The sequence below is a fragment of the Osmerus mordax genome, chromosome 28 (genome assembly GCF_038355195.1).
Source record: "Osmerus mordax isolate fOsmMor3 chromosome 28, fOsmMor3.pri, whole genome shotgun sequence".
NCBI lineage: Eukaryota > Metazoa > Chordata > Actinopteri > Osmeriformes > Osmeridae > Osmerus > Osmerus mordax.
Window position 1 is genome coordinate 6,883,352 of NC_090077.1, and position 26,897 is coordinate 6,910,248.

The window sequence follows — 26,897 nt, forward strand, 5'->3', positions numbered from 1 at the left end:
AAAAGGATACAACAGAGGACACAAGAAATATAACAATGAGGGGTGGGGGTTCTCACACAAGAAAACAAGTCATCATAAAGACTTACATTACATTTACATTTAGCAGACGCTCGTATCCAGAGCGACTTACAGTAAGTACAGGGACATTCTCCCCGAGGCAAGTAGGGTGAAGTGCCTTGCCCAAGGACACAACATAATTTGGGCACTGCTGGGAATCGAACCAGCGACCTTCTGATTACTAGCCCGATTCTTTAACCGCTCAGCCACCTGACTCCCCCTGACTTGTGCTTCTCTCATTCACTCTGTCAGCTATGGCTGGTCTCACAGTCTGAGTGTCAGCCGAGGTGTCTAGTGTTCATGAATCACCAGCCAATTTCTGACCTCACTCACTGGTACTTAGATTGCTGTGAGAGAAGCTTTCAGACAGACACCCTGCAATTACAGAGCATCAAAGGACCCCCCCAATCCTCCTAACACACACACACACACACACACACACTGTACATAGCACAACAAACATTTCATGAGTTACTTAAAAAGTGCTAAATAAACCCTCAATGGCTATGTCCAGACCTGAGTATGATTTTGACATCCAGCCAGACAAGAGAAGTTGATTCTGACAGCACTCTTTTGCCATGCTCAGTTCTCTTACTTGTCACATACAGTTACAGGAATGATTGGTTATATTATGCCATCAGCTGTTTATCAAGTGTAACTACACCATGAAAGCATGCTTGATCTAAACATACAGTAGCCTATATAATGACTTGCCAAGCTACAAATGAACAAGAAAAAAAACACGTGCTTTTCTGAATCTGATATCAAAGTAACGTGTAATTAAGAGGTAGTTTATTATTCATGATTTACTCTGCTTATTTTAAGTATCTTATTAAATGTAAATTTTCCATTCAGCTTATGGTGCAAATATTATTAAAGGCAATAGGAAAATAGCAAAAGAATATAGTCTTGCTACTGTAAACATTCTTGTACATCATGAAGGCATTACGCAAGTGTTTTTCTCAATTCAAAAGACTACTTATGGATTCAACATCAGCAGGTGAGGTGCCCTTTATGAAAGTCATGCCAAATGTGAAGCAATTCCTGTGGCTTAAAGCCAGTGACAATGACACGTGTGGCATAGGTGCACCTATTATATTCCAAACGACGGATTTCAAACAGGTTCTTCAGGGTCAAGTAGCTTTGAGAGTACACGAGTCGCACACCAGCCACACGTAGACACAAACCCACATAGACATCCTCCAAGGGGATCATCTTAACAAACCTGGAAGCCCAGGATATCTCCCTGGCCAGGTCCATGGAGAAGACATAGCCAGCACCAGAGACATAAGGAGGGAATGTATCCTCTGGGTAGATATCCTCTGATAGATACCACTTACTCTTCTTATTTCTCCGAGGGCGGCCATCAGTAATGACTGACCCTGTGATGAATTCATGTCTAGGAGAGTCCCGCAGCATGTGATTGACAAGGTAGAACACATTGACAAATATGTCTGTGTCAACCTTCATGGCGTATGAGGCTGTCTGACAGTGTGTGGCCAGCCAGTTCATGACCATCATGGTTTTGATGGTCAGGTTCTGGTAGCTGTCTAGGAAATCCATTTGAATTATGTCTGCATGATCCTGGCTTTCCTTCCTCAGGCTCGCCTGAATGTTGGACCTGAGGCCTTCCTTGGGCATACCAAGGAAAAACATAGTGAGAATATCCATGTTTGGTATCAAATTCTTTGATCCCCATGTTTTTCTAATAGCATCCCTTGAATCCCTGTCTCCTGGTGCTACAGGAACAATTAGCACCAGGAAGGGGCTTCTTTCCACGCATACATGAGACTGGTTGAACACATAGTGATACGTTTCTGGAGATATTACCCGGTAAAGCTCCTGCGATATGGGATTAAGTGTTGTGGAGTCACGTCTTCTGGAAGGAGTGACTTTGCTCAACAATATCTTTCCAGAGAAGGTGAGGACTACTGCAACGATGAGAAACTTCACTAACCTTAAAGAGTCATTCATTTCAATATATTATATATAAATTCAAAATCTTGAGTGGTTACTTCAATATAATCTTTTTTCTTGCATTGTCCGAATAGTTCTGACGCGGAGAAACCGAGAAAACTGACAATATAAGCTAGATATAGTACCACCGTACACGCTAACAGGTCGAACGAGTTATTACTTCCGCAAAACAACAAGAAGAAACATTGTGCAAAGGCGAAGGAATATTGTGTGTTCATAAAAAGGACATGTATTTAATTATATTGAATATAGACCTACTGATAAATTGCAAACAATACCGCCGATACTCAAATGTTAGTTTTGTCGTCGGCAATTGCAGAGGTGTGGACTCGAGTCACATGATTTTGATGACTTTGGACTCGACTTGACAAAATGTAAAGAGACTTGCACCTCGACTTGGACTTAAACATCAATGACTCGTGACTTAACTTGGACTTGAGCCTTTTGACTTGATAAGACTTGCTCCTTTCCCCAAAACCCAAATATTAAAAAGTATGTTATTAAGGAACGCTCTGTATCTTTCATTGTGTATGTGTGCGTCTGTGTGTGTGTGTGTGTGTACGTGCTGTCGGCACAACATCCAATCAAATTAGATCCACGTTGTTTTGAAGCGACAGCATCCATCCAATCAAACTGCAGGTCAACCAATGAAGAGCAACTGTCAAACAACGCGCCAGTTATGGAAAAAATGATACCAAAGATAGTTTCGTTCTGGTATAAAAACTACGAGGTGGTCAACAAAAAACGAAGTGCAGTCTGCAAAACATGCGGGTCGAAGATTTCAGACGGGACGCAACAACTTCCAACTTCGTTCGACATTTGAAGTTGCACAAAGAACGGTAGTCCCTCATACAACCCAACTTCACAAATCCCGAAATAAATTTTACAATACATGACCAGTGCTGTAATCTGCTACAGCAGCAACTCTAACGTGATGTTTACCACACACACACACACACACACACACACACACACACACACACACACACACACACACACACACACACACACACACACACACACACACACACACACACACACAATACAATTCATATCAACACAATGTTAAGATTGATATTAATAATATGAGTAATAAAGAGTAGTTTCAATACAATTCATTTGTGGCTATAAGGGATTTTCTGACATCGTTTGGTTGTCACAGAGCTCATTACAGCCACACTAGGGGGCGCTGTGTAAAATAGTTCTAATCAAATGTGTGCCCTCTGTCTGAGCTCATTCATGTTGTCAGTATGGAAATAGAGCTAGCATTCCTGGCACAAGAGAATAAATTCAAATTTCAATGGGTAATAGTAACTATTTTCTTTTGCATAAAATTTCTTCTGTAACTTTGTATGTTTAACTTATCTCTATTTTGTAACTTTTGTTTAAGAGCAGAAGAGGATAGCTAGACTTTCAGTAGGCTACATTTATCAGATGCTAGGCAATTTAGGCTACTTTGTTGCCGAGTAGATGCCACGTTGTTAAGGTCAATGGCTACATCTCCAAGGCAACCGCTTGTTGCTAGGTCCGTAAAAACGTTTATTTACCTCTGCGAACTTTCAGGAGGTATATAAACGGATTTATTAACTTTTGAGAACGTCTTCTGGACCAATAGGAACAGCGTATTGGTCCAATTATTACAATAGTATATAAGAAACAGAAATGTTTGTTAACATTTAACATGTTTTTTATTGTATTACTGGGAAGAGGCCCCGGGGAAGACCCAGGACACGCTGGAGGGACTATGTCTCTCAGCTGGCCTGGGAACGCCTCGGTGTCCCCCAGGAAGAGTTGGTGGAAGTGGCCGGGGAGAGGAAAGTCTGGGCCTCCCTGCTTAGGTTGCTGCCCCCGCGACCCGACCCCCGGACAAGCGGAAGATGATGGATGGATGGATTTATTGTATTATGTATATTTTTATTATGTTTTGCTTTATTGAAAGCCTTAATATTTCTATGCCTGCCTCTTTCTGTGGATAAATAAACATGCAATAAACACAAGGGGATTTAAACAAATATGGCAGAAATTGTATTGGTTGACACATTACATCTTGTTTTAAGAACATTTGTAATTGTTTGGTATCTCTAGGTTAAGAAAAAAACATAATTTCTTGTTGCAAGTCGCATTAGCATTGACAGTGACAACCAACCCCACCCCCACTTTCTCACTTTTGTATCAACATAACATGTTAAAACATGTTATGTCGATAAAAGTTATATTAATTCACATCCAAGACCTTAAGCTTTGGACCAATAATGAAATTCGGCTTCTATAGTTTACTGGTGCTGAGAAATACTGGCGAGAGTAAAATGTGTGACAAGCAGCCCCGGTCTCCCCCGTAGCGTACCTCATTATCCTACAACACACGTAAAGAAAAAATAAATAAAGGCCAGGATTTTACAGCATCAAATATGACATTGTAAACCGGAATTTTAACAAATTTGTTTTTATTGTAATACCGGTTACAGAGAAACACCTGTAGTTCACGCAGTTATAAACATACACAAATAATCGAAAACAAACCAAAAATCATTAATTTACACAGGTATTCCATAGGGGTCAGTGGTTTAGTCTTCTGTCTAAACAGATGGAGTGGGAGGACAAACAACTTCTCTACTTTTGGTCTGCCCAAAGTGTTTCTTAACAAAACATACCTACTGTATGTCAACAAGAATGGAAAATCTTGAACATCCATTACTTGTTTTCATTGAACTTAAATCAATATTCCATTCTGACTTTCCATATATGTATTCACATTTTGCAAAAATGTAAGCATCCATTTCTTAATATATTGAATAATAGGTCCTGCCTTGGAATTTCTAAAGGAAGTCAAACAAAGAAGAAAAGTAACTTTTTTCCTATCTGTCCTGGGTCTAAATGCATGGTAACTTTAAAGTAGCCCAGGTACACAGTACATGTGTGAGACAATTGCACAGTGCCTTCAGGGCCCACACAATCCATGGAAACTTCATAATTGTGTGCACAGAATGCAGCACATGATTTCCCTAATGTGTATTTTGTTCATGCCCATATATAATGTCAGATGACATTTTTGATCTGCTATAGGGACTAGGAGGTGAAACAGTGAGAAGGAAAGAGGGGAGATGGAATGAGGATGTCGCACAAGGGCAATTAAATGACACTAGAGACTCTTCACATAACATATACGTCTGAATAAGAGGATGCTGAAGAGGAAAATATCATGTTCTTTTATACTAGTATATTTGAATTAAAATGATTGTGTGTGCTCAAAGCAAAGTATTCCTTTAAAGAAAATCATTTGTATAATCCAGTTTAGAGGTTACTTGTATTAGTGAAGAGGCCCTGACACTAGACAAGACTACATGTAAACAGCGTGCCCTCTCTGCAATGACCCTATGGATGACTGTGGCCGGACGGGACAAACTGTCTTTGGTGTATGTTGAATCCATGTGTGGGCTCGGTTTGTGGCATTTAAGTCCATGTATCCACATCAGATTTGGCATAGACAGTACTTCTACTGCACACAACCAGGAAGGAGCGGGACTGTGGGGTTTGTAGTTTAGCATTTAGTTTTTGTAGTGTATTTGTGCTTTTATCAGTGAGTGAGCAGGTGGAGGGGTGTAGGTAGAGAAGACAGGGCCCTTGGCAGTGACTTTGGTAGCTGCAGGGTGTGGGGGTGGATTCAGCAGGGGCAGAGGACATAGGTGGGGGTCATGGAGGTGGGAGGGAGGGGTGAGGTGGACAGGACCAGGTGGTTCATGATCGTTTCCTCCTTCCCTCAAAGTTTTTGAAGTTGGACGGCCTGATTTTCATCTCGGCAAACTCAATTGAATGCTCATGGCCTTTCCAGTGGAACCAGTTCACACCCTGGGAATAAGAAGAGTTATTACAGAATAAAATCAATACATAGTAACCAAAATGCATAAATGTTCAAGGATCGTAGTTTTTTAAAATATCGCTCTTAAGTCTTAATATGCATGCAGCAGTGCTTGTATAGGATTTTTATTTGAACTTACCTTGCTGTGACTATTGTCTCCATATCGTCCCATAAGGTTGACGCGATGACAGTTCTTATACCAGAAGGCACCCTTGTAGGACAGGGCACAGTTGGTAACAGCGATGTCATTATCATGGTCATAGGTTGAGAACGGACGGCCATGGTGGTACGTCATAGAATCACCTGCAGGGGTAGACAGAGAGAAGCATCGAGAGGGTAAAGAGAAAGAGATACTTTACTTACAGATACTAAATGCTTGAAATTGTCAACAAGCATTTCCATAATTCAATTAACAACTGGAAGCAAACTTTTTTACTCCACTTTTGAACCTTTCTGTGTTCACTGTACAATGCTGGGGAACCGGGCTTACCAGCAGTACCACTGTAGCCTCCAACGTGCACCTTGTAGCGTGTGCGGGGTTCAGAGATGGAGAACTTGTCATACTGGGCGTACGCCAGCTCTCCCTTGTCCCTGAGATCCACACGCAACTCATATTGACCACCTGCTGTAATCTTGTGCAGGTTGGACAGACCTGGACATAAATTGTGGCAAATTGTTAAACGTGTAAACAATGACTAAAATGTTCTAGTAAATGTACTGTAGTCATTCATAAAGTACAGTTGGGGCAGAAGCACCATTCTGGGATTGAATAAACAGTTTCTGCATGTGGAGAAACTGTTTTCTCTGATATTTGCACGTTTTGGAATATTTGTCAGAATTTACCAAGCCAGAATTCGTCATTCATGTCTCCGAAGCCTGAAGTGTAGTTCTTCCAGTTACGGAAAAACTCAAGTTTTCCACTCTGACGCCTCACAAAAACCTGGCAAAGTAAATTATGTTAGTCATTCATTACAAATGTCAATTACCGTTATGAAAATTATATACCAAAGAGCTTTGGAAGTTTAGCTCTTGACATTAGCAACTGACTTACTATCCATCCACCTCCATCGGTGGTCATGTCACAGTAGACCTGTATGGGCTGGCCCTCATCTCCTCCCAGGTAGATAGTGTACAGACCTGAGACAGTGTCCCCATTCAGCAAGGCCTGGGAGCAGTCCCTGGGGTGTCTGTACAGCACACCAACTACGGGCAAACACACGCGCGCGCACACACAAAAACAAACAAAAACAAACATGCACGCAAACACACACAGGATTAGTTAAGGAGCAACAGCATCTGCTTGACTAAGAGGAGATGAGTAGATATCGTCCCAGTAGGGGGTTGATAGGAGGACTGGGCTCTGCTGGACTCACTGGTGGTGAACACAGTGCTGACGAGGCGGCTCCTCTTGGGCCCGGCGATGGCCTGCAGGCGAACTGTGTACTCGGTGGAGGCGTGCAGCTGGGCCATGTTGTACGAGGTGGCTGTTGGGCTCAAGACCACCTCCTAGCAGAGTAGAGTAAAGGAAAGTAGAGTAGAGTAGGATTGAGTAAAGAGGAGTAAAGTAGAAAATGCACTGTTAAAGTGGCAGTAACACTTTCTAGACAGGTCAGTAAGAATATACAAAGTACATCGATAAATAAATCGGTCAATACAGGAAATAAAAAATATTAAACAAATGTACAAAAATACTGAAACATGTTTTTGAAAGTGTTAATTTAACAACAGTGTCCATTTTGATCGTTAAGTGTTTATTTACTCTTATGAGATGGAGCCATACAAACACTCCTGGGGTTGAACTCTTCGAAATGTGTGTCTGCTGCAGATTCAGCAGTACATACTGGTCGAAAAACAAGTGGAAGATCCCAACAATACCATTCTACTGTATATTCGGACCTTGATTCCTCCTCTACCCCTTCACGGTCAACCCCTGACCCCTCTGACACTCTCACCCTGACAGTGCCGTCGACAGACTCAAAGCTGAGGATGTAGCCTGTGATGTCAGCCCGTGGGGCCCTCCAGCTCAGCATGGCGCTCTCCGTCTGGACGTTGCTGGCTGCTAGGTCCTGGGGGGCGTCCACATCTGGAGCAGAGCAAGCAGACGGGGGTCAGAGGGAGGTCAGGAGGCAGCCAGCAGAGAAGATACACCAACAAGGGCTTTCGAGAGTTGGGGTTGAATTGTCTTTAGTAGTTAGGCATTATTTCATAATAATGTATTATCACATTGAATTATGAATGTGTTTTTTTATTTGATACTAGCATCTTTCTTATGCTGAGTGAGCGTTCTTGTTAATGTTGACACCAGCCTACACTCACCAGTGGTGAACTCAGTTGTGGTAGCAGCACTCTTGGCAGCATCCCTGACTGCATATACCCTGACTGTGTAGTGTGTGGCGGGGGTGAGGGAGCTCATCTCAAACTCCACAATGTTGCCCGACACTCTCTCCATCACTGGGGCCCCTGCAAAATGCAAGCACACACATACACACACACACACACAGACACACACAGCAGGCATAGATCAGCATGCTCAAGATAAGCAGATTACATCAATCTGTAGACTTACTCACAGCAGATTTACCCCCACCCTCGAAAAACATGGAGTGAACTTGAACACACGCAATGTTATACATAATGTCTTCCCTCTTATAATCCTTCATCACGTTCAGTCAAACCAGATGGAAGAGCTGCCACTCACACCTCTGTGTGTAAGTCTGTGTCACTATCCCATGCATGGATGTATTTGTATGTGTGTACGGATCCATTTGAATGCTTGAATGTTCCTGCACTGTCAAATATGATGAGTTAAGTTTATTCAACTGGTTTGATAAAATGTATTGCCTACAACTTTGCGAGTTGAAGAACTGGATCAATTGAGTAAACTGCACCTTCAACTTATCAGGTTTGACAGTGTGTGTGTGTGTGTGGGAGGGGGGGGGGATGTGTGTGTCTTGTAACCGTACCAGTGTCTGCGCTGTAGGAGATGACGTAGCCATCTACAGTAGCGATGGCAGGTTGCCATAGAAGCAGAGCCTCACTGTCTGTGATGTTGACTGCCGTCAGGCCACGAGGCTTGTCCAGAGCTGTAAAACAGAACCACGTCAAACAGCATCCGACAATCATGACTGTTGAATGCTGTTGTAAAGAGGCAAAAGACATCCATACTTGCACAGGCGTTAAACCTCAGAACAATCAGCCTCAATAGCCAGCATGGTAAACGTTGAATGATTGGAAACTAAGCTCATTGTCACAGTCATGAGATACAAGATAAGATAATAGGGTGCGTGTTGTGTGTTGGTGTGAGACTCGCAGTCTCACCTGTGGTGACACTGTCTGAGGCTGGCTGGCTCTCCTTTTGACCCTTGACAGCAATGACGGTGACCTGGTACGTGACACCTGGGATCAGGTTGGGCAGGACTGTCTGGGAATCGGCTCCATCCACCGTCAGAGTCTTTGGACTTCCTGAACAAACACACACAATAAAAAATACACATGTGATGTCACATTCAGTTTGATCAGCATATCACAATTAATGTTTTGAATCAGTTGAAGTAATCTGCAGACTAAATGCAGGGATCACTTTCACCCTGGACTTTACATCGAGTTCTGCACTTTTGCCACCAGGGGGCAGACTGAGACTAGCAGTGAACTAGCATTGCGTTGAACAGATTTACCCAGAAGATAACTACCTATATGAAAATAAAACATATTAATTTGTAATAAATCAGTGTACTGGTGGAATAACAAGCCGGTCTAGGAAATGACTGGCACTCACCTCCCTGAATGGGCACATAGGTGACACGGTAGTTGTCTACTCGGGCTCTGGGCACTGTCCAGTGAACTGTGGCAGAGGTATCAGTGACATCCGAGAAACGGATGCCCTTTGGAGAGCCAAGGCCTGGCACAGAATAGCAAACAGATACAGTTGACAACAAACAGGTAGAGAATCTGTGATTGAAGCTTTATCAGGAAGTAAGACACAGAATACAATAATATGCTAAAGTTACTTATGCTAAATACTTTTTTTCTTCTTTAAACGAGTATCAATGTGAAGCTTTTTTAAAGACCATCAGGCAAAACATGAATTGGACAAGAATGGACAAATGTTATTTTAGTGACATCAACAAAACCCATTTGGTTAGAGAATGAAGAGGGAGACAGGCTGAAACAAAAAGTCTGGAGGAGTCCAGGACCTCCGTCGACTGTCACCAACACTGAGCCACAGTATCTTGCGTGACAGACCCAGGGAGATTAACTTGCCCCCATTCCAGGCACACAAAAGTGAAACATGCGCCATCGAACCCAAGAGTAAAGCCATACCCCCCCTGGGGGGAAAACAGGGGGGCGGCCACAGACACCAATTAATTTCACACGCAGACAAGTCTCGCTTTTGAAAAGAAGAGAGACACCCAAGGGCTGGATAGCCAAAGACAACATTGTATAGGTGAGCACCGGATAGCGACAAACTGGGAAAATAACAAAATGAAGAGTTGAATAAATCTCCTGAGCGGCTCTCTCTGGACAGCCTTGAAGGGCATTACCATCCCAATCTGAGTGTTTGTTTACGCAGACAGAGAAAGCGTGTTGTCAGATACTGGCGTTGGTTTTAGATGAGATGGCTTGCTGACTGTATCCACTGGAGCCATTCAGGAGGGCTGACACACGGGACAATGACAGGACACAGAGAAGACAGGACCATGATGAGACACATACCCCGACGGAGAGGGAGGGAGAGAAGAGGGGGAGAGAGAGGCGAGAGAGAGGCGAGAGAGATAGAGGAAAGAGAGAGAGAGAGAGAGAGAGAGAGAGAGAGAGAGAGAGAGAGAGAGGAGGAGAGAGATCACGCACATCTGCTGACAAGAGGCACGCAAGGCAACCAGGGTGGTTCTTAATCACATTCATGACAAACCAGGGACCCTCCATTTAAAGGGCTTAATTAAACTTAATTCCGAAAGATAATCCTTTTGATTTGACCAGATGGCTGCCTTCAGTGCCTTAGACAATATCGTCACGATGTGGTTATTGGGTTAGTGAACAACAAGAGCTGCAATGTTGCAGATAATTGTTGGTAGTTAGAAGACTGACACAAATTTCATGCTGTTAACACTTTGAAAAAGTAGAAAACACAACACAGATCTACAAAATTGAAGTAATTCATAAAAATGTCTGGTTTTAACCAGATAGGCCACAGTGGCCTGTGAGACATTACCCAACTGCAATACCATATACCTGTTCTTGCCAACTCCGACACAGTTTTGGAGCGTCGTTCCAAAATGAGCCCAGAGATCTCAACTTGGTATTCGGTATCCTCAGAGAGCTCGGTAATAACTGTGCTTCTCTCCTCGCCCGCTATGATAACCTCCTGTACTTGAGCGAGGTTGGCTGAGTCCCGGACCATGAGGACAAATGTATCAAAGACATCTTCTTCTGCAGCCCAGGTCAGCCTAAAGCTCTCTGGTGTGATGTCGGAGACTAGAAGTTCTTCCACCTCTGGTTCAGCCTCTGGGTGACAGGGGAACATATGGTTTTCCTGCTCTGTGGAGCTCAAGAGCACTTGAAGATTTTGATCAAGATTACAGAAGACATGGAGGAGACCACTAGAGTATGTCAAGCCCTATCAAACAAGACCAACGACTCAATAACTCATTCTAAGGAAAGAGATTAGTTTCAGGAAATGGTATATATGTTAGTAATGTTGCACAGCTGATAGATAACACTTTTTGATCCTCACACTGGGAAATTTGGGCTGTTGAATGTGTCAGCTAAAAATTGCTTGTGTGGATGTTAAATAGAAGTAAACCGTTCATAACATTAAAGAGTATTCATTTATTACTTATAACCAATGCCAACCAGAGCAAATTCATAATGAGCCTTGAGCTTTTAGTATACCAATGGCAGTTATGTAACTGAATTTAATATAAATCATGTTGACTTCAACTGAGAGTCCCTTAATTGATTCAATTGCAGAGTGCAGGGATGAGTCTGTGTGCATACATGTGATGTTCCTGTTAAAGCTGCCCATGTTATGCAGTCATTACCAGCAGCTAATAATGGCTGGGGAGGAAGAAGAGGAGGAGGATAGTTTCAGACAGCAGGAGCCTACAGCTGCTGGAGGAAGTGCACTGCTGCAGAGGATGTGTCTGAACTCCTCGCGCACCACATGGCAGCCAATTAGCTACACACACTTAATGGAGAACATCCATGCAGAAGAAGAGATGGACTAGAGTGCTTTTAAAAGTAGCTGATAAAGAGATGTACCCTATTAGTGGGCTCTTTCAGCACAGCCGGAGTAAGCCTAAAGAGAAAACAAATTAAAACACTACACCCAACGTGGAAAAAGGTCAAAAGGTTCTGAACTTGGGCAAAGTTCTTTTATTTGGGGATTTGGGGTGGCAGGAAAGACTGGCAGGGGAGCTGTCACTCTTCATTACCCAGGCAGGTTGCTCTGGCTGGACTGTTAGCAAGGGAGGGATAGCAGGGATTGGGGCCTTCGAGGTAGCTGGCGTATTCTAGCCACTGACACCCCCTTCTCTTTTTCCCCGCCCCTCCACAGAGCCAGACTTCAGGGAACGCTATCCACACTCACAAAGGGGTGCCTGTTATTTGAAGAGGTATGAGGCGCCAGCTAACCTTGCTGAATGGGGGTCTGCCCGAAAGCAGTAACAATTCCTGTCTTCCAGTCTAAGGCGATGGGGTCTTCAATAACTTGGAGCAGGAACAGCTTGTGTTGATCTACATTAAAACGGAGCTAACCTTTTCAATGTCTAAGAGGCTCCATCTGGCAAGACTGTAAGACTTTTACCATTTCGCCTTACCGTTGTTGTTTTTTGTGTGTTTTTTTAAAGCTCATCCGATCCATTTACTAGGCAACTGACTTGACAATACCTAGGTACTCCAGGCCTCATTAAGTAGGGAGGAACAGAAGTATTATTTTTTGCACCCCTTACATGTAGTGCTTGTATGGATAATTTATAGTGTTTTATGGACTGAGTGGTCCTAATGTAAATGTGGAGCTGGCCTCCTTAGCCCCTTAGCCATTAGCATGCAGACAATGGGCAGACTTGAGTGTATGCCATATTCTGCATTGGGGCCCCAGCAAGCCCCTGGCATCCCAAAGCCAGGCCTGAGTAGCAATGCCAGCATGAGAATGAGAAGCAGTTGAGGGCTGAGGAAATGGGCATGCATACAGAAAAGAGCCCTCACAGAAAGTAAGAAAAGAGCCCCAGGCTTTTTTTCCCACTCAATCAATCGCACACGTTTTCTCAGTCAGTTTATCTTCAGAAGGAAAGTTATGATGTTGTACTGAATGTGAGATGTTATCACAGATGTATATGCGATCACAGTTTTTCAAATGCTATCTATGAATCTTTGACAGGATAAAACAAAAAAAGAAGAATACATTCTTGTCTGACATGACAAGACAAAGACAAAAGACAAATAACTAAAATATAGGGTGTGTGTGTGTATGTATGCGTGTGTGTGTGTGTGTGAATGTGTATGTGTGTGTGTGTGAGAGAGTGAGTGAGTGAGTTTGAGAGAGTATAGGGAGAATGGGTGTTATCAAGGCACTAACTGGCCTAGAATTACAGGTATTACTGTAGTGAGTAATGCAGAACCTGGGTTTGCTGACACCCTAAGATGCCAAAACAGGTGGTTGTAAAACACTACTGACAAAAATGGCCAACGTCTCACATTGACAGTGTGAATGTGTTGCTGTCAAACTCCACACTTATTGAACCTACTGTATATATTCTACTATCCATATTTTAAAAGACATTAAATAAAAAGAAACATTTTAATTCAGAAGAACCTAATGAGAGACACCCTGTGTAAAGCTTAATTTTTCTGTCAACACATTATAATTCCCAGAATGTAAAGCATTGATAATGACTATGATTGGTGCCTTGGGTGGATAAAAGAGTGCACCTGTTTGGATTTAGTTTACAAGCCAGATTACAAGATGGGTGTTGAATGATCAGAGAAAGGTCCAGGTGGAGCTGGATTCATGACAAGTACTGACAGGATGGAAAGCCGATCCACGGCTCTCAGAGGAAATGAATGGGATTGGTCTGGGTGGGACTGCATTTGGCTTCCACAATGGGTAAGTAGGACGTACAGCTTGTAGGTAAATCACGTGGCTCTTTTTGTCATTGAAATCACTCACAGAGGCTGTATAGCAATGAACTAAGACAGGTAAGATCTTCTAAGGCTAAAAGAAAAGTTGCTGCTGGTTTGAACATGGCTCAGTAATATATGGCTACTGTATGGTGATGTGTACAGCGTGTAGACCCCCACCACGGCAAGGAACAGGTAGAGTAAGAAAGAGCAGAGATGAAGAGAGGATAAGACAATAGTTTGGGGCCTCCAAGAGTGTGGGATACCTGTGATGGTTTCTGCAGACATGGGCTCTAGAAGGCCTCCCCTGTAAGCTCCATACAGACTGGCCTTGTACCAGGTGCTGGGGGTGAGGCCTTCGATGCCCAAACTGCGGGCATTGGCAGACAAGGTATGGTTCTGCCATTCGGCCCCTGCTTCTGCATCAATGAGCTCTACCACAAAGCCCTCAAAAGCCCCCTCCTCGGCCTGCCAGGACACGAGGAAACTGTCCCACGACACGTCGGAAATGTGAATATTGTACACTTCGGGTTTCTTCTCCTCTAGATGGCAAACACATTAGCAGAATGTTAAATGAATCCATATTGTGCACAAACACTGAGGGATAGTGATGGCAATGATACATGGTCTTTTTCCGAGACTGGTCCTCCATAATCTGACACAACAGTAGAGAGTTAAAACTGAACACCAAAAAAAAAACAGTTTTAGTAGAAATGAACGACGAGAGGAGAACATCCATGAACCTAGAGGAGAATATATTTCCCTGGGGAAAAGGAGTTAATGTTTTTACATTGATCATATTTCATTTGTGTTTCAAACACTTCACCATGACTCAGAAAGAAGATTATGACTGTCTGGAGAAATACTATCCATACATTTCTATTACAAAAGACCGCAACGAACAAACACGCTCATTAGCTCGAGGTGGGCTACACAGTAGCTCCATACTGGGGGACAGAGCTGCAGTCTGCATGCACCTGACTGACTCAGACACCTCCTTAAAGCAGCTTTCAAATTAATGGTTCTGAACGAGCCATCAATTTTTTGAAGGTTCGGTGTAGTCTACCTGAGCAGAAGTACACAGTCCACTTCAAAAGCCGCAGAGAAGCCATGCAGTTCCGTGCACCCTATAATTGGAGGCCCATTGTGAGGTGTCAGCATTCAGGGATTCTGAGAGGCAGATAGGGCACGTCAAAGCTGCCATTATCTCCCTTTACGCCTCACAGTGGAGTGGGACGGAAAATGGAGAGATGAAGGGTAAATGGAATGGAAGACAATGAGGATGAGGTGGATGACCTTTCCTGGGACAAGACTCACTGCTGCTCATGAAAGCTGAAATGGGAGTGTGTGTGTGTGTGTGTAATGAACTTAGGGCACTGGGTGCATCAGCCCAGAGGAAATAAATGGGGTTTAAGAAGTGTTTGTGCACCATATTTCAGTAATTTGTTTAAGACTGATGAACCATAAAGGCCAATCATGTTTAGTTTAGAGTTTGTATGCAATAACTATACCATGGTTTCACTTTTTATAAACAGCTGGATATTGGTCTTAGATCTGGTCTCCACACATTCTGATGGGGATAGATCTAGGTTAGGTGGTGATGATGACTTAATTGATTTTGTGTCCTTCTAAAGTAATCTCAGGCCCATGCAGTCCTACATTTTATACTTGATAGGCATTGTGTTCCATGTTCCAAAATGGGATTTGTGATTTGTCATGATGTATATGTTAATTCAAACACAACGTAAATGTATTCATTCAAAATAACAGAATTTTTGACTTTGGGTTACACAATTTTGTTTTCAGTTTGTGTGGTGGTGTGATACCACCCAAGGCATATCAAAACAGAGAGGGTTGGTTATTGTTTTTACAGCAGTAAAGCAAATGGACAAAGCCAAACTGATATGCATCTCCATGTGATATCTTTCAAATCTGGTTATTGACTCCTTTGACTAGTGCTTAAGATATTATCAGTCAAAGACTTTTCATTTGTTTCCACAGGCCTTCCGTTTACACAAAGGCCAGACTCAACCAGTCTGTCAATCTCCTGATTAGCCTAAATTATGATAATCCATTTTTTTTTGTCTTTCCTGTTTCAACACATTGTCAACACGTCAGGCTGGGTGGTGCATAATGTGCCATGGAATTACTTGAAGATTGCTGTCAAAAATCCGTACTTGAACATGGTTCATCAATTTAGCAATCCAGACTTGTTCTGCAAGGATGTAGTATTTCCCGTTGCACTCTCCAGTGGGTCTCACGAACACTTGAACTCATATTCTTGTAATCCTTTCAACGCCTGAAGATTGTCAACACAAATGAAGCCCAGACCTGAAGGGGGCTCTGGGACCTTCAGCCCCCCCCTCCGCCCTACCCTCTACCCCCCTTCCACAATCCTTTTAAATCCCAGCAAACGTGCCAGTGCTGTGTTTGCACATCGTGTCTGGAGATGATAAAGCTTCGAGATTCGGTGGCTGTGGATTAGACGAGTGGAGATTTCGGAGACAATGTCGTAACAGGGGTCCCAGCATGTGGCCTTTTATCTGACAGGCCCACAGTTCATCGTGGTCAAATCACACAAAACCAGAGGGGAGTGGGCGCACACCAACAATTATCACATGAATGAGCTTTGTATTGAGCTCACACATGTATGGACACACATGCTCTAGCGCACGCACGGGCACATGCACACAGGCACACAATCATGCAAACACACATAGACATTCTGCAACTTTCCAAACAAAAGATCAGTTGTTCTGAACCATAGCAGGTTCATGCCATATCGATTCTGACCATATCCATGCACGTAATGGGCACCCGTTACATAACTGAAAGATATTCTTCAGAAATGTTTGGTTTGGAAGAACCCCGACCACAAGAAAAAAATAAATCACAATCATCTTATTTGTCTTTCCTTGTTTCAATACAGAAGAGTAAAATGAACCAGCATGCCTTAAATGAAAAACTGGAAGAAAAAACAGAGAGAGAGTTAAGGGGAGGCTAACAATGAATTCAATTCATTCCCTCGGTCTGGCCACATGGTTGCAGAGCTAAACCCACCAATGGTTGATGAGGAAACTCTCCAAGCTAACCAGCACAAAAAACTCCTAAAAGAATGTTAAATTCACTTTGGGAAGAGGCTGAAAGGGCTCTCTCATGTACAATCTCACGGTCTCACGTACGAAACATGTACGATGAACACTGGAAACATGTCATGTTTAATTTATAAAAGCGGGGTTTTTCATACTTATCAGACCTGTAATCAAAGGTGTGAGACACCACATGTCCCTTCTTGACTGACCTGTGGGGGACGAGATGGTGGTGGAGGCGCTCTGTCTGCGGCCTCTCTCTGCCGTGATGGTGATGGTATACAGCATGCCAGGGCTCAGATTCCGCAAGGTGTGTGTCACACTGCCCCCCTGGACCACCGCCTCGGCCTTGCGCCCATCAACAGACACGTACACTAGCCGGTAGATATCAATCTTAGCCTGGGGTCTCTTCCAGGTCAGGGTCATGGTTGTCTCTGTCACGTCCGTTGCTGTCAGGTCCTTAGGAGCATCCAGCGCTAGGGGAGTGGTCAGGTACATCAGTATTGGGATGCAATAGCACAGACAGACGTTTTGGATACTATTTCCTATTACTAGTTTATATTGGAATATGGAGCACAATTAGCATAACTAGATGTTTAACAAGTTAAACAGAATACAGTAATGAAACAGTCTTACCTGTCACTGCATTGGTGGTTGTGGGTAGGCTCTCACGCTCCTCTTTCACTGCGGTCACACCCATTCCATACTCTGTTCCAGGTCGTAGACCTTCACAACACAAGGAACACTTGTTGTACTACCCTGTACCTCAGACTCTTACTCTACTATCCTAAGAGGTATCTGCACGCAAGCCAAGATTCTGCAGTGTGACCCCACATGGGTCACACAGTGACCCATCAGTGACCATGTCTGAGTTTTGGAGTTGCGCGGAGAATCGTTCGGCTGTTGGAAGCTTCAGCGACAAGAGAGAGTCAGAGAGACTCTTGTAGGTCTTAATTGCATGATAGAATGAGGCATAATTGTGAAGACACTTCATTGTGGAGCCTTAATTTGGAACTTGCATTGATGGATCTACGGGGCCTCAACGTTGCATAGAAACACCATTTGTGGGGATGCACAGAGATGTTGAGATCCCTTTAGCCTGGACAATTACTCTGGCTCTGGGTCCAAATGCCTTTGATTCCTTTATTAACTCCCACAGAGGTCACCACACAGGAGTCTTGCAGCATGAAATTACACCTAATGCAGAGGAAACTCATTATCAATAAAATCACAAGCGTGAAGGCAATTACAGATAATAAGTGTGTGAAAAAACTGCTGAGGTGTGTGCAGAGCAGAGGGGGACATTAGCTGAATAGACACACTGCCGTATTTACAGGGGATGGGCCTCACAAGGACAAAGAATGGGGCCAGACAAAGACACTATTACCCATTTAGAAACAATTTTTTCTCAGGGAGTCTAATCCTTCCATGCAGTGGCACATGATTTTGAGAAATGTGTCTGATTCAAAGCAGGACCACATAATGGGGAAAGCACAGGAGAATGAGAAAAGCTCTGCTTTTCTTGTTTGAGGAATACACACTGAAACAAGCAGCAGTGTTATTTCCATTTAGGGAATTAATGGGAGAAAAAAAATACCCCTGGGGTTGTTTCCAATAAAGTGGGGCTTTGTGGTCAGGCATAATGTTTTGTCACACACAAAAACAATGAAGCCCCTTTTTCTAAATATGAGCATTGAATTTAAATATTTTGGAAGACACCACAAAGTTGGCACAGGGATAATCCTTTCCATTTACTTCCCCCTAATCACAGACAAAGTAGCTCCTTTATAAGTAATATATGGCAAGCAGTTCAACTTTAAATTTCAGAGCAAATGTAAACTCAAAACACACATAAGTATAATACTAATTAGGGTGCATTGCCTTTGTAGAGTGAGAGGGAATTAACATATGACTGAAGCCACACAAAACGATTCTGCACAGATGTCATGCTAATGTTTGGCTAATCGCTAGAACATCACCTCCATCATTTCTCTCAGGGGTTCTCACCTGTGATCTTGGCCTGGCTGGTGTCTCGGGGTCCAGAGGGGAAGATCAGCTCTCCATGGTCTCCCCCAGACAGAGGGCCGTACTTGATGCGGTAATTGTCTACTCTGGCCAGGCTGTTCCTCCACTCCAGCGTGATGCTCTCGTCAGTCAGCTCCGTAGCCTGCAGGTCCCTGGGGGCGTCCAGGTCTGGAAATCGTCCAGACATGCAGCACATCAGCAGGGAGACTCTCCCCTCATAAATACACCGCCACCGGCTTACAGTCACAGACTGTGTGGTCCCCACCCCCAGCAGAGCACCCAACACGCTCTCAGTACAGCTTGTTGACCAGGTCTAATAAATATGGCAGGAGGGTCAAAGCATTTAGATTGAAGGAAATCATTAGGTTGTATTTTGTTGGAAATCAAAATTGGTTTTCAATGGTTACATCGCTTAATGGATAACAGCAAAGCATCAGCATCAGATCAATTGTATGGATCTGGATAAATCAATCAAGCCATCCTGAATGGTGTGTACACAATGTTCTTTCGAAGACACCAGAAACATCTTTGATGTGTTTCAACGGTGTGAAAGAAGCATGTCCTCTGCCTCACCTGTGAGGAATGTCTCGTACACGGGCACGCTGGTCATCTCCCCCCTGCGTGCCATCAGCGACACCTCATACTCCGTGTCTGGGTGCAGACGGCCCAGGTGGTGCTGGGTTTCAGAGGAGGACAGCTCCACTGTGTCCCTGTCTGCACGGTCGCTACTGGGACCGAAAGAAACGCTCACCCCATCCACCTGGGCCACCGGGTGGAACCAGGTGATCAGTGCAGTGGTGTCAGTGACGTCGCGCACATCCACTGAGTTGGGGCCATCGATCACTAAACAGAAAAGATGTACACAGAGAAAGGTCAAGAAGGCCAATGAAGACTGTATTTTTATTGTGCTTCACTGTACCTCGCAGCTACTACAAGTGAAAGGCAGATATTCTTGTATTCATGAGGTTATATGTGTAATTGTGGATTACTGTAAGACTCCTTAACCATGAAAGGCACTTTTCTACAAGGTAAATTGATTTGTCACACGCAAGCAACTTTAGGGGAAAGTCAAATCTCTGCAAAAGGCAGATAAAAAAGGAGAATCTGCGTTTCAGCTTAACATAGATTTGTCTCCAATGTGGCCTGGCAGTATAATGTTCTGGTGTTGTGATTGTCTCCTGAGAGGCTGGCTTCCGTGGGTCTGAGTGGAGCATGAGTGTGTGTATGTGTGTCTTCTAGATCCGTTGTGTTCAACACTGTACAGAGTAGCCATCTGATACAGATTTGGATATGTTCAAGAGCTCCGGTACAATAATGTGTCTGTCCTCACCATGCATATACTGTGTCTGTCCTCACCATGTTTCCAAGGCACTCCACGAAAGTGGACATATATGAGGGATGTGAGTTAGCTAAAGGCTTTTCCTTTCATACTCCAGTTTACTCTGGCAACGTGTGGGCAATTTTAAAACCATAAATAAACACAGAGCACTGGACATGGCATTGCACGGAGGGGAAGATATGAACATTGCTCGACGTCTTGAAATTGCTGTGTTCAGATTTGTTAAAACAGAAATCTCACTTGATCGAAAGGTAAAACTGTTCAGCTCCAATTTCTAGTCTGGAATGTTCCACCTCACCTTATACAGAAAGTACACTCTCAGCAATTTGAATGGGTTGGTGCCTTGTTTTAACCTACCCTTGAGTAATCTAAAAATAGCAACGTCGGGGAAAGTGGCCAAAATCGTAGGTGAGGTTGAGTTTCTACTCCTTAAGCCAAGTCTTATATTGATCCCAAACCTCAAGTACTTCATAGCGATACAGACCAATAGGCTTTATAGCAGCCTGATGGAGATATGATTCCCTCATAACTGTAAACCCACTAAAGGGAGTCGCAGTGACATTTTACTACCTCTGCTAAATCAGAGCTATAGCTACAGCACGAAACTTAACTGTAATGAACTAATCACTCAAAGTGAGCACATGAGCAGTTCTTAGATAGAGGAAAGCTGTGGAGTGTATATCCAGAAGGTGGTGGGGGGGTTGAATTTATGCCTGACATCAAGGTGAAAATGTGTTTTGTGTTTAACTGTGATCGCTGGCTCCAAGCTGTGTCTTAATGTCTGCATTATTCTCTGTGAATCTCAGGCAGTCAGAAAAGCAAAAGAGGGTTTTTAGGATTATTTTCATTTGAATATGCTATGAATGTAAGGATAAGGATTGATGTCGGCAGGTTTTTACCATATTTTGATATATTGCCTTAATTTACTGGTTTAATTGTGTGTAGCCAGCATAGATGAGGATCACATATCAAATGGGTAACTTCAAATACTGATTGAATTATGAAATTCAAATTACGTGCTTATTCTCAGATCCATCATTTAGGCATGACATATCACAGGCCCATACACTGTAGTGCCAGGCTCTGCTCAACATGCATCAACACATCACCAAAGCTGCAATTTAACAGTCACTGACGATAAATCACTTTATAAAGAGAAACTCACTTGTAACAACGTTCTTTTTGGCTGGTGGTCCTCGAGTCTTGTTTTTCACCACCTCCAGTTTGACCTCGTACTCCTGACCAGGCCCCAAGCCCGACTGCTCGAAGGTGGTCTCGGGCCAACCCAGAGAGTTCATAATTTCCCCGTTCTCCTCTTTCTAGCAGCACCAGAAAGAACCAGTCATTATTCCCTACACAGTCTGGCCCTGCAATAATGTACAGTACTGAGAGGAGACTGACTTTAATGAGCTGTTGCTTTTCATGTCTCAGAGGTACTATTTTCTTATAGTTTACATAAGTTCTTGCAAAAGAAAACAAAGCATGACATTTTTTTTGCGTTCTGTGCTGCCACATGGTCACCAGAGCTGTCAACAGAAGCGTTTTAGCTGACTTTGAGACAACAGTCTTGGCACACTGGTTTGCCTAAAAGTTATTTTCCACAGGATAGACCCCGTCTCACATAGACACATTGGGCAATTACTGGAGCTTGGAGGGGTAGGGGGTTTGCCATGGGGTGTAATGGTTTCTACCACAGGAGAATGTGGATAATGATAGGCTTTCGTCTGGGGATCTCAACATCCTCGTGGAATATATAAAGATTTGTTAACAACAAACTGGGGATAGTGGGAAGAGAGGGGTGGTGGGGGTGCTCAACGGGGGTAGCTGACTTACGGTGTTTCTGAAGATGAGGTTCCAGCCATCAAAGTGGATGTTCAGGGGGTCCCACTGTACCTCCACAGAAGTGTCCCTCACAGACTTGAACTTGAGACCTTCAGGCTCAGGGAGATCTGAAGGGGATATGAACAAAAAATAAAACAGGTTTGGTGCTGCGTTTACTTAACCCCAGCAACACGCTCACAGCTAGCAAGATCCAACCATGGGTTCTGTAAATCAAGAGTAACATAATAATAACATAGGAACGCTTGCTACATAAAATACCCACTTTGATTGCTTGATTAAATTAACATAATTCAGAGACATGAGTCCCACCACCGGTTAAGAAAAACTTTTATAAACTAAATTTATTAAATATCTTTCCTTTTTTGTATATAGTTTTATAAGTATTATCCTTGAAGGTAATTTCCAGATGTAGGTCAGCTGTGATGTAGGACAGTTGTGATGTCAGGGAGGGACTTACGTGTTGCCACTCTGGCACTGACGGGCACACTCTTCTTGTTCTTGAGGATGGCATAGACGCTTATCAGGTACTCTATACCAGGCTCTAGCTCTCGGATGGTGGCAATCTTCTGGTCTCCTGGCACCCGCAGATCCAGCTCCAGACCCCCAGGGGCGGTGGGCACATAGGTGACCAGATACTCGGTCACCGTCATCTCATTGACCCAGGAGAGGTCCACCGTCTCTGAAGTGACCTCCACCACTGTCAGGTCCTTAGGTGGAGAGACTACAGACAAAAAGGTAAGTTAGAGAGCAATGCACTGTGGGCCTCTAGCAAATATATAACATTGCTGATGCAATTTGCCTGGTTGTATTGAAGATTTATTGAAACATAAATTAACCCTAAACTGTATCAGGATAAAAATGTTGACCCACTTCAAATGGAGAAGACATGTCCTATTCATGTAGAAATATTACTTACCGCAATGTCAAATTTCCATGAGCATTTGCCAAGCCACATTTCCATATATGTGATCTAAGTTACATTGCGGAAAGGAATATCATAAACTAAACCATGCCATCAATCTACCAAGGCCAACAACCATGGAAAATGTCAAAACATCTGTCAAAATTTCACACCCATATTACAGTGCATTATTCATTAATTTAAATACTACTACTTTGTGGCCAAATACATTGACAGTTAACCATCAAGGAAATAATCTTGCAATCTTACAATTCCAAAACAAACAAACAACATAAAAAAGCGGTTCTCTGAGAGCCCATATGATGCAAGTGCTATCTTACCCTCAGAGCAGTCTTCCCCAATGAAGCCCTCATCACAAACACACACTCCGTTCTCACAGCGACCTTGGTCCTGGCAGTCTCCCGGACAGGTGAGCTCCGAACAGTCGAGGCCTGTGAAGCCTTCGAAGCACACACACTTCCCATCCACGCAGTAGCCTCGATCCAGACAGTTGTTGGGGCAAGTCTTCTCACTGCAGTCCTCCCCAGTGAACCCCTTGCTGCACACGCACTGTCCGTTCACACAGCGGCCTCGATTCAGGCAGTTGTTAGGACAGGTCAGCTCTCCGCAGTCCTTGCCTGTGAAACCGAGGAAGCACACACATTTGCCGTCCACGCACTCTCCACGCCCCATGCAGTCTTTGGGACAGGTCTTGATGCTGCAGTCATCTCCGGCAAAGCCCTTGTCACACATGCAACGGCCATTAATACACCGCCCACGGTTCAAGCAGTTGTTGGGGCAGGAGAGCTCGCCGCAGTCATCCCCTTGGTAACCAGCTTCGCAGATACACTCGCCATTGACACACTTGCCTCTGTCATTGCAGTTGTCAGGGCAGGACAGGATAGAGCAATCCTCACCCTCGAAGCCCGGGTCGCAGATGCACCTTCCGTTGAAGCAATGTCCTCTCTCACTGCAGTCAGCGGGGCAAGTGAGCTTGGAGCAGTCCTCTCCACTGTAACCTAAATTACATGCACACTGGCCATTGACGCAGACCCCACGGTTGTTGCAGTTGCTCGGGCAGGTGAGCTCACCGCAATCTTCACCGGTGAACCCCTCATCGCAGTAACAGGTACCATTGATGCATCGCCCACGATCGTAGCAGTCGTTGGGGCAGATGAGCTCAGAGCAGTCGAAGCCCGTCCAAGGCTCGTCGCAGATGCACTCGTCGTCCACACAGCGCCCACGGCCCAGGCAGTTGTTCAGGCAGTTGGTCTGGGAGCAGTCCTCGCCAACGAAGCCCTCCTCACACAGGCAGGCACCGTCGATGCACTCGCCGTTCTCCCCACAGTCCACCGGGCACAGCTCTACACTGCAGTCATCACCGGCAAAGCCCTCAAAGCAGACACACCTGCCGTCCACACAGCGGCCCTGGTCCTGGCAGTCATTGGGGCACTCGGGCTCGGAGCAGTTGGGCCCCTTCCAGCCAGGCTCACACACACAGCTGCAGGTCTCAGCGCTGTAGTTCCCACGGCCATTACAGTAGGGCTTGGTGGCCACCTCACCTGAGAAAGCAAAGAGGTAAACAACACAATCATCTTTAAACTGAGTATTGAACCTGTTGAGCAGGGTGTCTGCAGGCAACTTTCAGTTGGTGAATGAATATATACTGTACATGTATGGTGCAAGGGAAACAGGTTTCATTCCTGACTTTTGATGGACATTTGGTTGAGGATGTAATGTTATGTGCCTTATAATAATGCCCAGTCAATGGGTTCTAAAACCATGGCGATGGGCATACCTGTGACTTGAGCTCCACAGCAGCCCGCCCCACCAGAACACTGATCCCTCAGACTGGACACCTCCGCCTCCAGCATCTCCATCCTGTTGAGGAGATCCTTCAGATCTGGTAGCTGGTTATCGCAGCCACAGGCCTGCTTGGGGATGTTGATGCGGTGGGTGAAGACAATCTGGTTCTCCCCGTCCACTGTGTGCTCCATGTGCTGCAGGTCCGACTCGGGGACCTTGTTGTGGGGCTTCATTTCTGTGGCTCCTGGGGAGTCCAGGTCCACGGAGCAGAGGGGGGTGGAGGGAACGTTGATGTTGTAGACGTGGTTGAAGACCACCGGTTGGTCAGGGTTGGGGAGGGTGACATTCTCCGAGGTGGGGGGCATCAGGGTCTCTCTTCGGTGGCGGATGACCTTCTTCACCAGGCCGGCACCAGAGAAGTGGAGAAGGATCGATACGGTCGCATAGCCTAGGAGAAGGCTTTTCATCCCCATGGTGGAAGCCTGTCACTGGGCTAGCTTCTCTCAGCACCGAGGGAGGAAGTTGTCTCTCTGTGGGATAGAGCCGATGCCCTTGTGTCCTAAAATGATACAAAGCATAATGGGAATGGAAAAGAGCGTAACCTTCATGTCTGCAAAAATAAATGATTTAATCAATAATAGATATACGTACTTCAAATGAGAAACAAAATGAGTATTTAGTAGGTATTAATCGAACAAATCCACCTGGAACAAGAGCATCTATTACACTCAACTGTCTCATTGAGGACTTTTTTGGGTTGCCCTTGACAGTATGGATCCATCAACACAGGCTCATCCACTAGGGACCATGTGGGTGCAGTGAAATGTCATAGTATCCCACTAAAAGCAATTAACCTTCCACAGTTGCCCTTAACAAAAGTCCACCTCCAATACATTACCCTGTTGCTGTCCCATTTCAGCCCCTCTGTTCACAGTGGAGTCGACACACACTTAGTGGATGACATTGGGGACATTCTTTTCACTATTTCTCAAAGGAACAGGCCAACACTGGCAATTACAACGGAGGCGGAAGGGGTGACCTTGAGCACTACAGCTTATTCTCTGACCATGTTTCTCATGACAAGCTGCCATGAACAGCAGGCAACACCTGCATGGGGGGATGCCCTCCCCTTCCGACAAACCAGACCACAACCTAAACTGACAGATTAATACTTGTGAGGGAGACACCATCTGCAGGGTTCTTGCTAGCACGGGGGTGAAGAATTCCCACTACTCACAAAGCAGCAGATCAGCGTTGTCTGACCGCTCTCCAGGCAGCCACTCAGTTTCAGTAAGGAAACATGATTCTTTCCACAGGAGAAGTTACCGTGCTGTTTCGCAAGGCCCCTGAGACACATTGTTTCTTTTAAGAGTAACAGCCTGCCGGAGAATGTGCTGAGATTGAATTGTGGTTGGAGGCAACTGTAAAACTTTATGCTTTCCTACCCTTTGATCTTGTTTTAACATAAAATATATAGAGGTTGGTGGAAGTATGCCCCCTTCTGTGTGCAAGAGGGCAATGTACGGTGTTAAATGTGTTCTGGACTCTGTAGCAAGATAAGATTCGGTCACTTAAATGAAATAAGCTAAATATAAGAGGAACTGTAATTGGCAACACAAAGTTTTAAAACTTAATAAATGACTTCCCTTCTTTAAAAAAGTCACAGCGACAGCACAGCACCTTGTCAAAATGCTGACACCATATCATTTGCGTCCCACACCTTTGCAACAATCAAAACACATTTCAGAGTTGCACTGAAGCAGACAAGATTAACTTTTCCATATGGTTAAAACCAAATTCCAACTGCAAAAGAATACTGGTAAATGTCAACATAAACTACACTATTTGTTTCCATAATATGACATATCTAAACATACAGTATACAATTGA

At 44.3% G+C, this 26,897-nt stretch overlaps 2 protein-coding genes across 3 annotated transcripts; both read right to left on the reverse strand.

Annotated features, from left to right (window-relative positions):
* Window positions 1-465: 465 nt before the first annotated feature.
* b3galt8 (beta-1,3-galactosyltransferase 8) lies at window positions 466-2,158 on the reverse strand. The gene has a single exon (XM_067231485.1). The coding sequence runs from the start codon at window positions 2,029-2,031 to the stop codon at window positions 1,051-1,053; it is 981 nt and encodes a 326-aa protein (XP_067087586.1). The 5' UTR covers window positions 2,032-2,158; the 3' UTR covers window positions 466-1,050.
* A 2,317-nt stretch (window positions 2,159-4,475) lies between these two features.
* On the reverse strand, window positions 4,476-25,480 carry tncb (tenascin Cb). Of its 2 annotated transcripts, XM_067231390.1 has the most exons (22): window positions 25,000-25,480; window positions 23,543-24,763; window positions 22,758-23,021; window positions 22,292-22,407; window positions 21,624-21,777; window positions 19,693-19,962; window positions 19,102-19,287; window positions 17,731-17,820; window positions 17,307-17,570; window positions 14,272-14,547; window positions 11,120-11,392; window positions 9,666-9,788; window positions 9,209-9,352; window positions 8,854-8,973; window positions 8,207-8,350; window positions 7,843-7,973; window positions 7,264-7,396; window positions 6,942-7,093; window positions 6,734-6,830; window positions 6,381-6,542; window positions 6,030-6,193; window positions 4,476-5,880 (listed from the first exon to the last, which is right to left on the reverse strand). In XM_067231390.1, exons 1-22 carry the CDS (start codon window positions 25,478-25,480, stop codon window positions 5,770-5,772), a joined length of 5,076 nt encoding a protein of 1,691 aa, XP_067087491.1. In that variant the 3' UTR covers window positions 4,476-5,769. The 2 variants fall into 2 exon arrangements, with proteins under 2 accessions (XP_067087491.1, XP_067087490.1); XM_067231389.1 differs by lacking the exons at window positions 11,120-11,392; window positions 14,272-14,547.
* Between the last annotated feature and the right edge of the window lie 1,417 nt (window positions 25,481-26,897).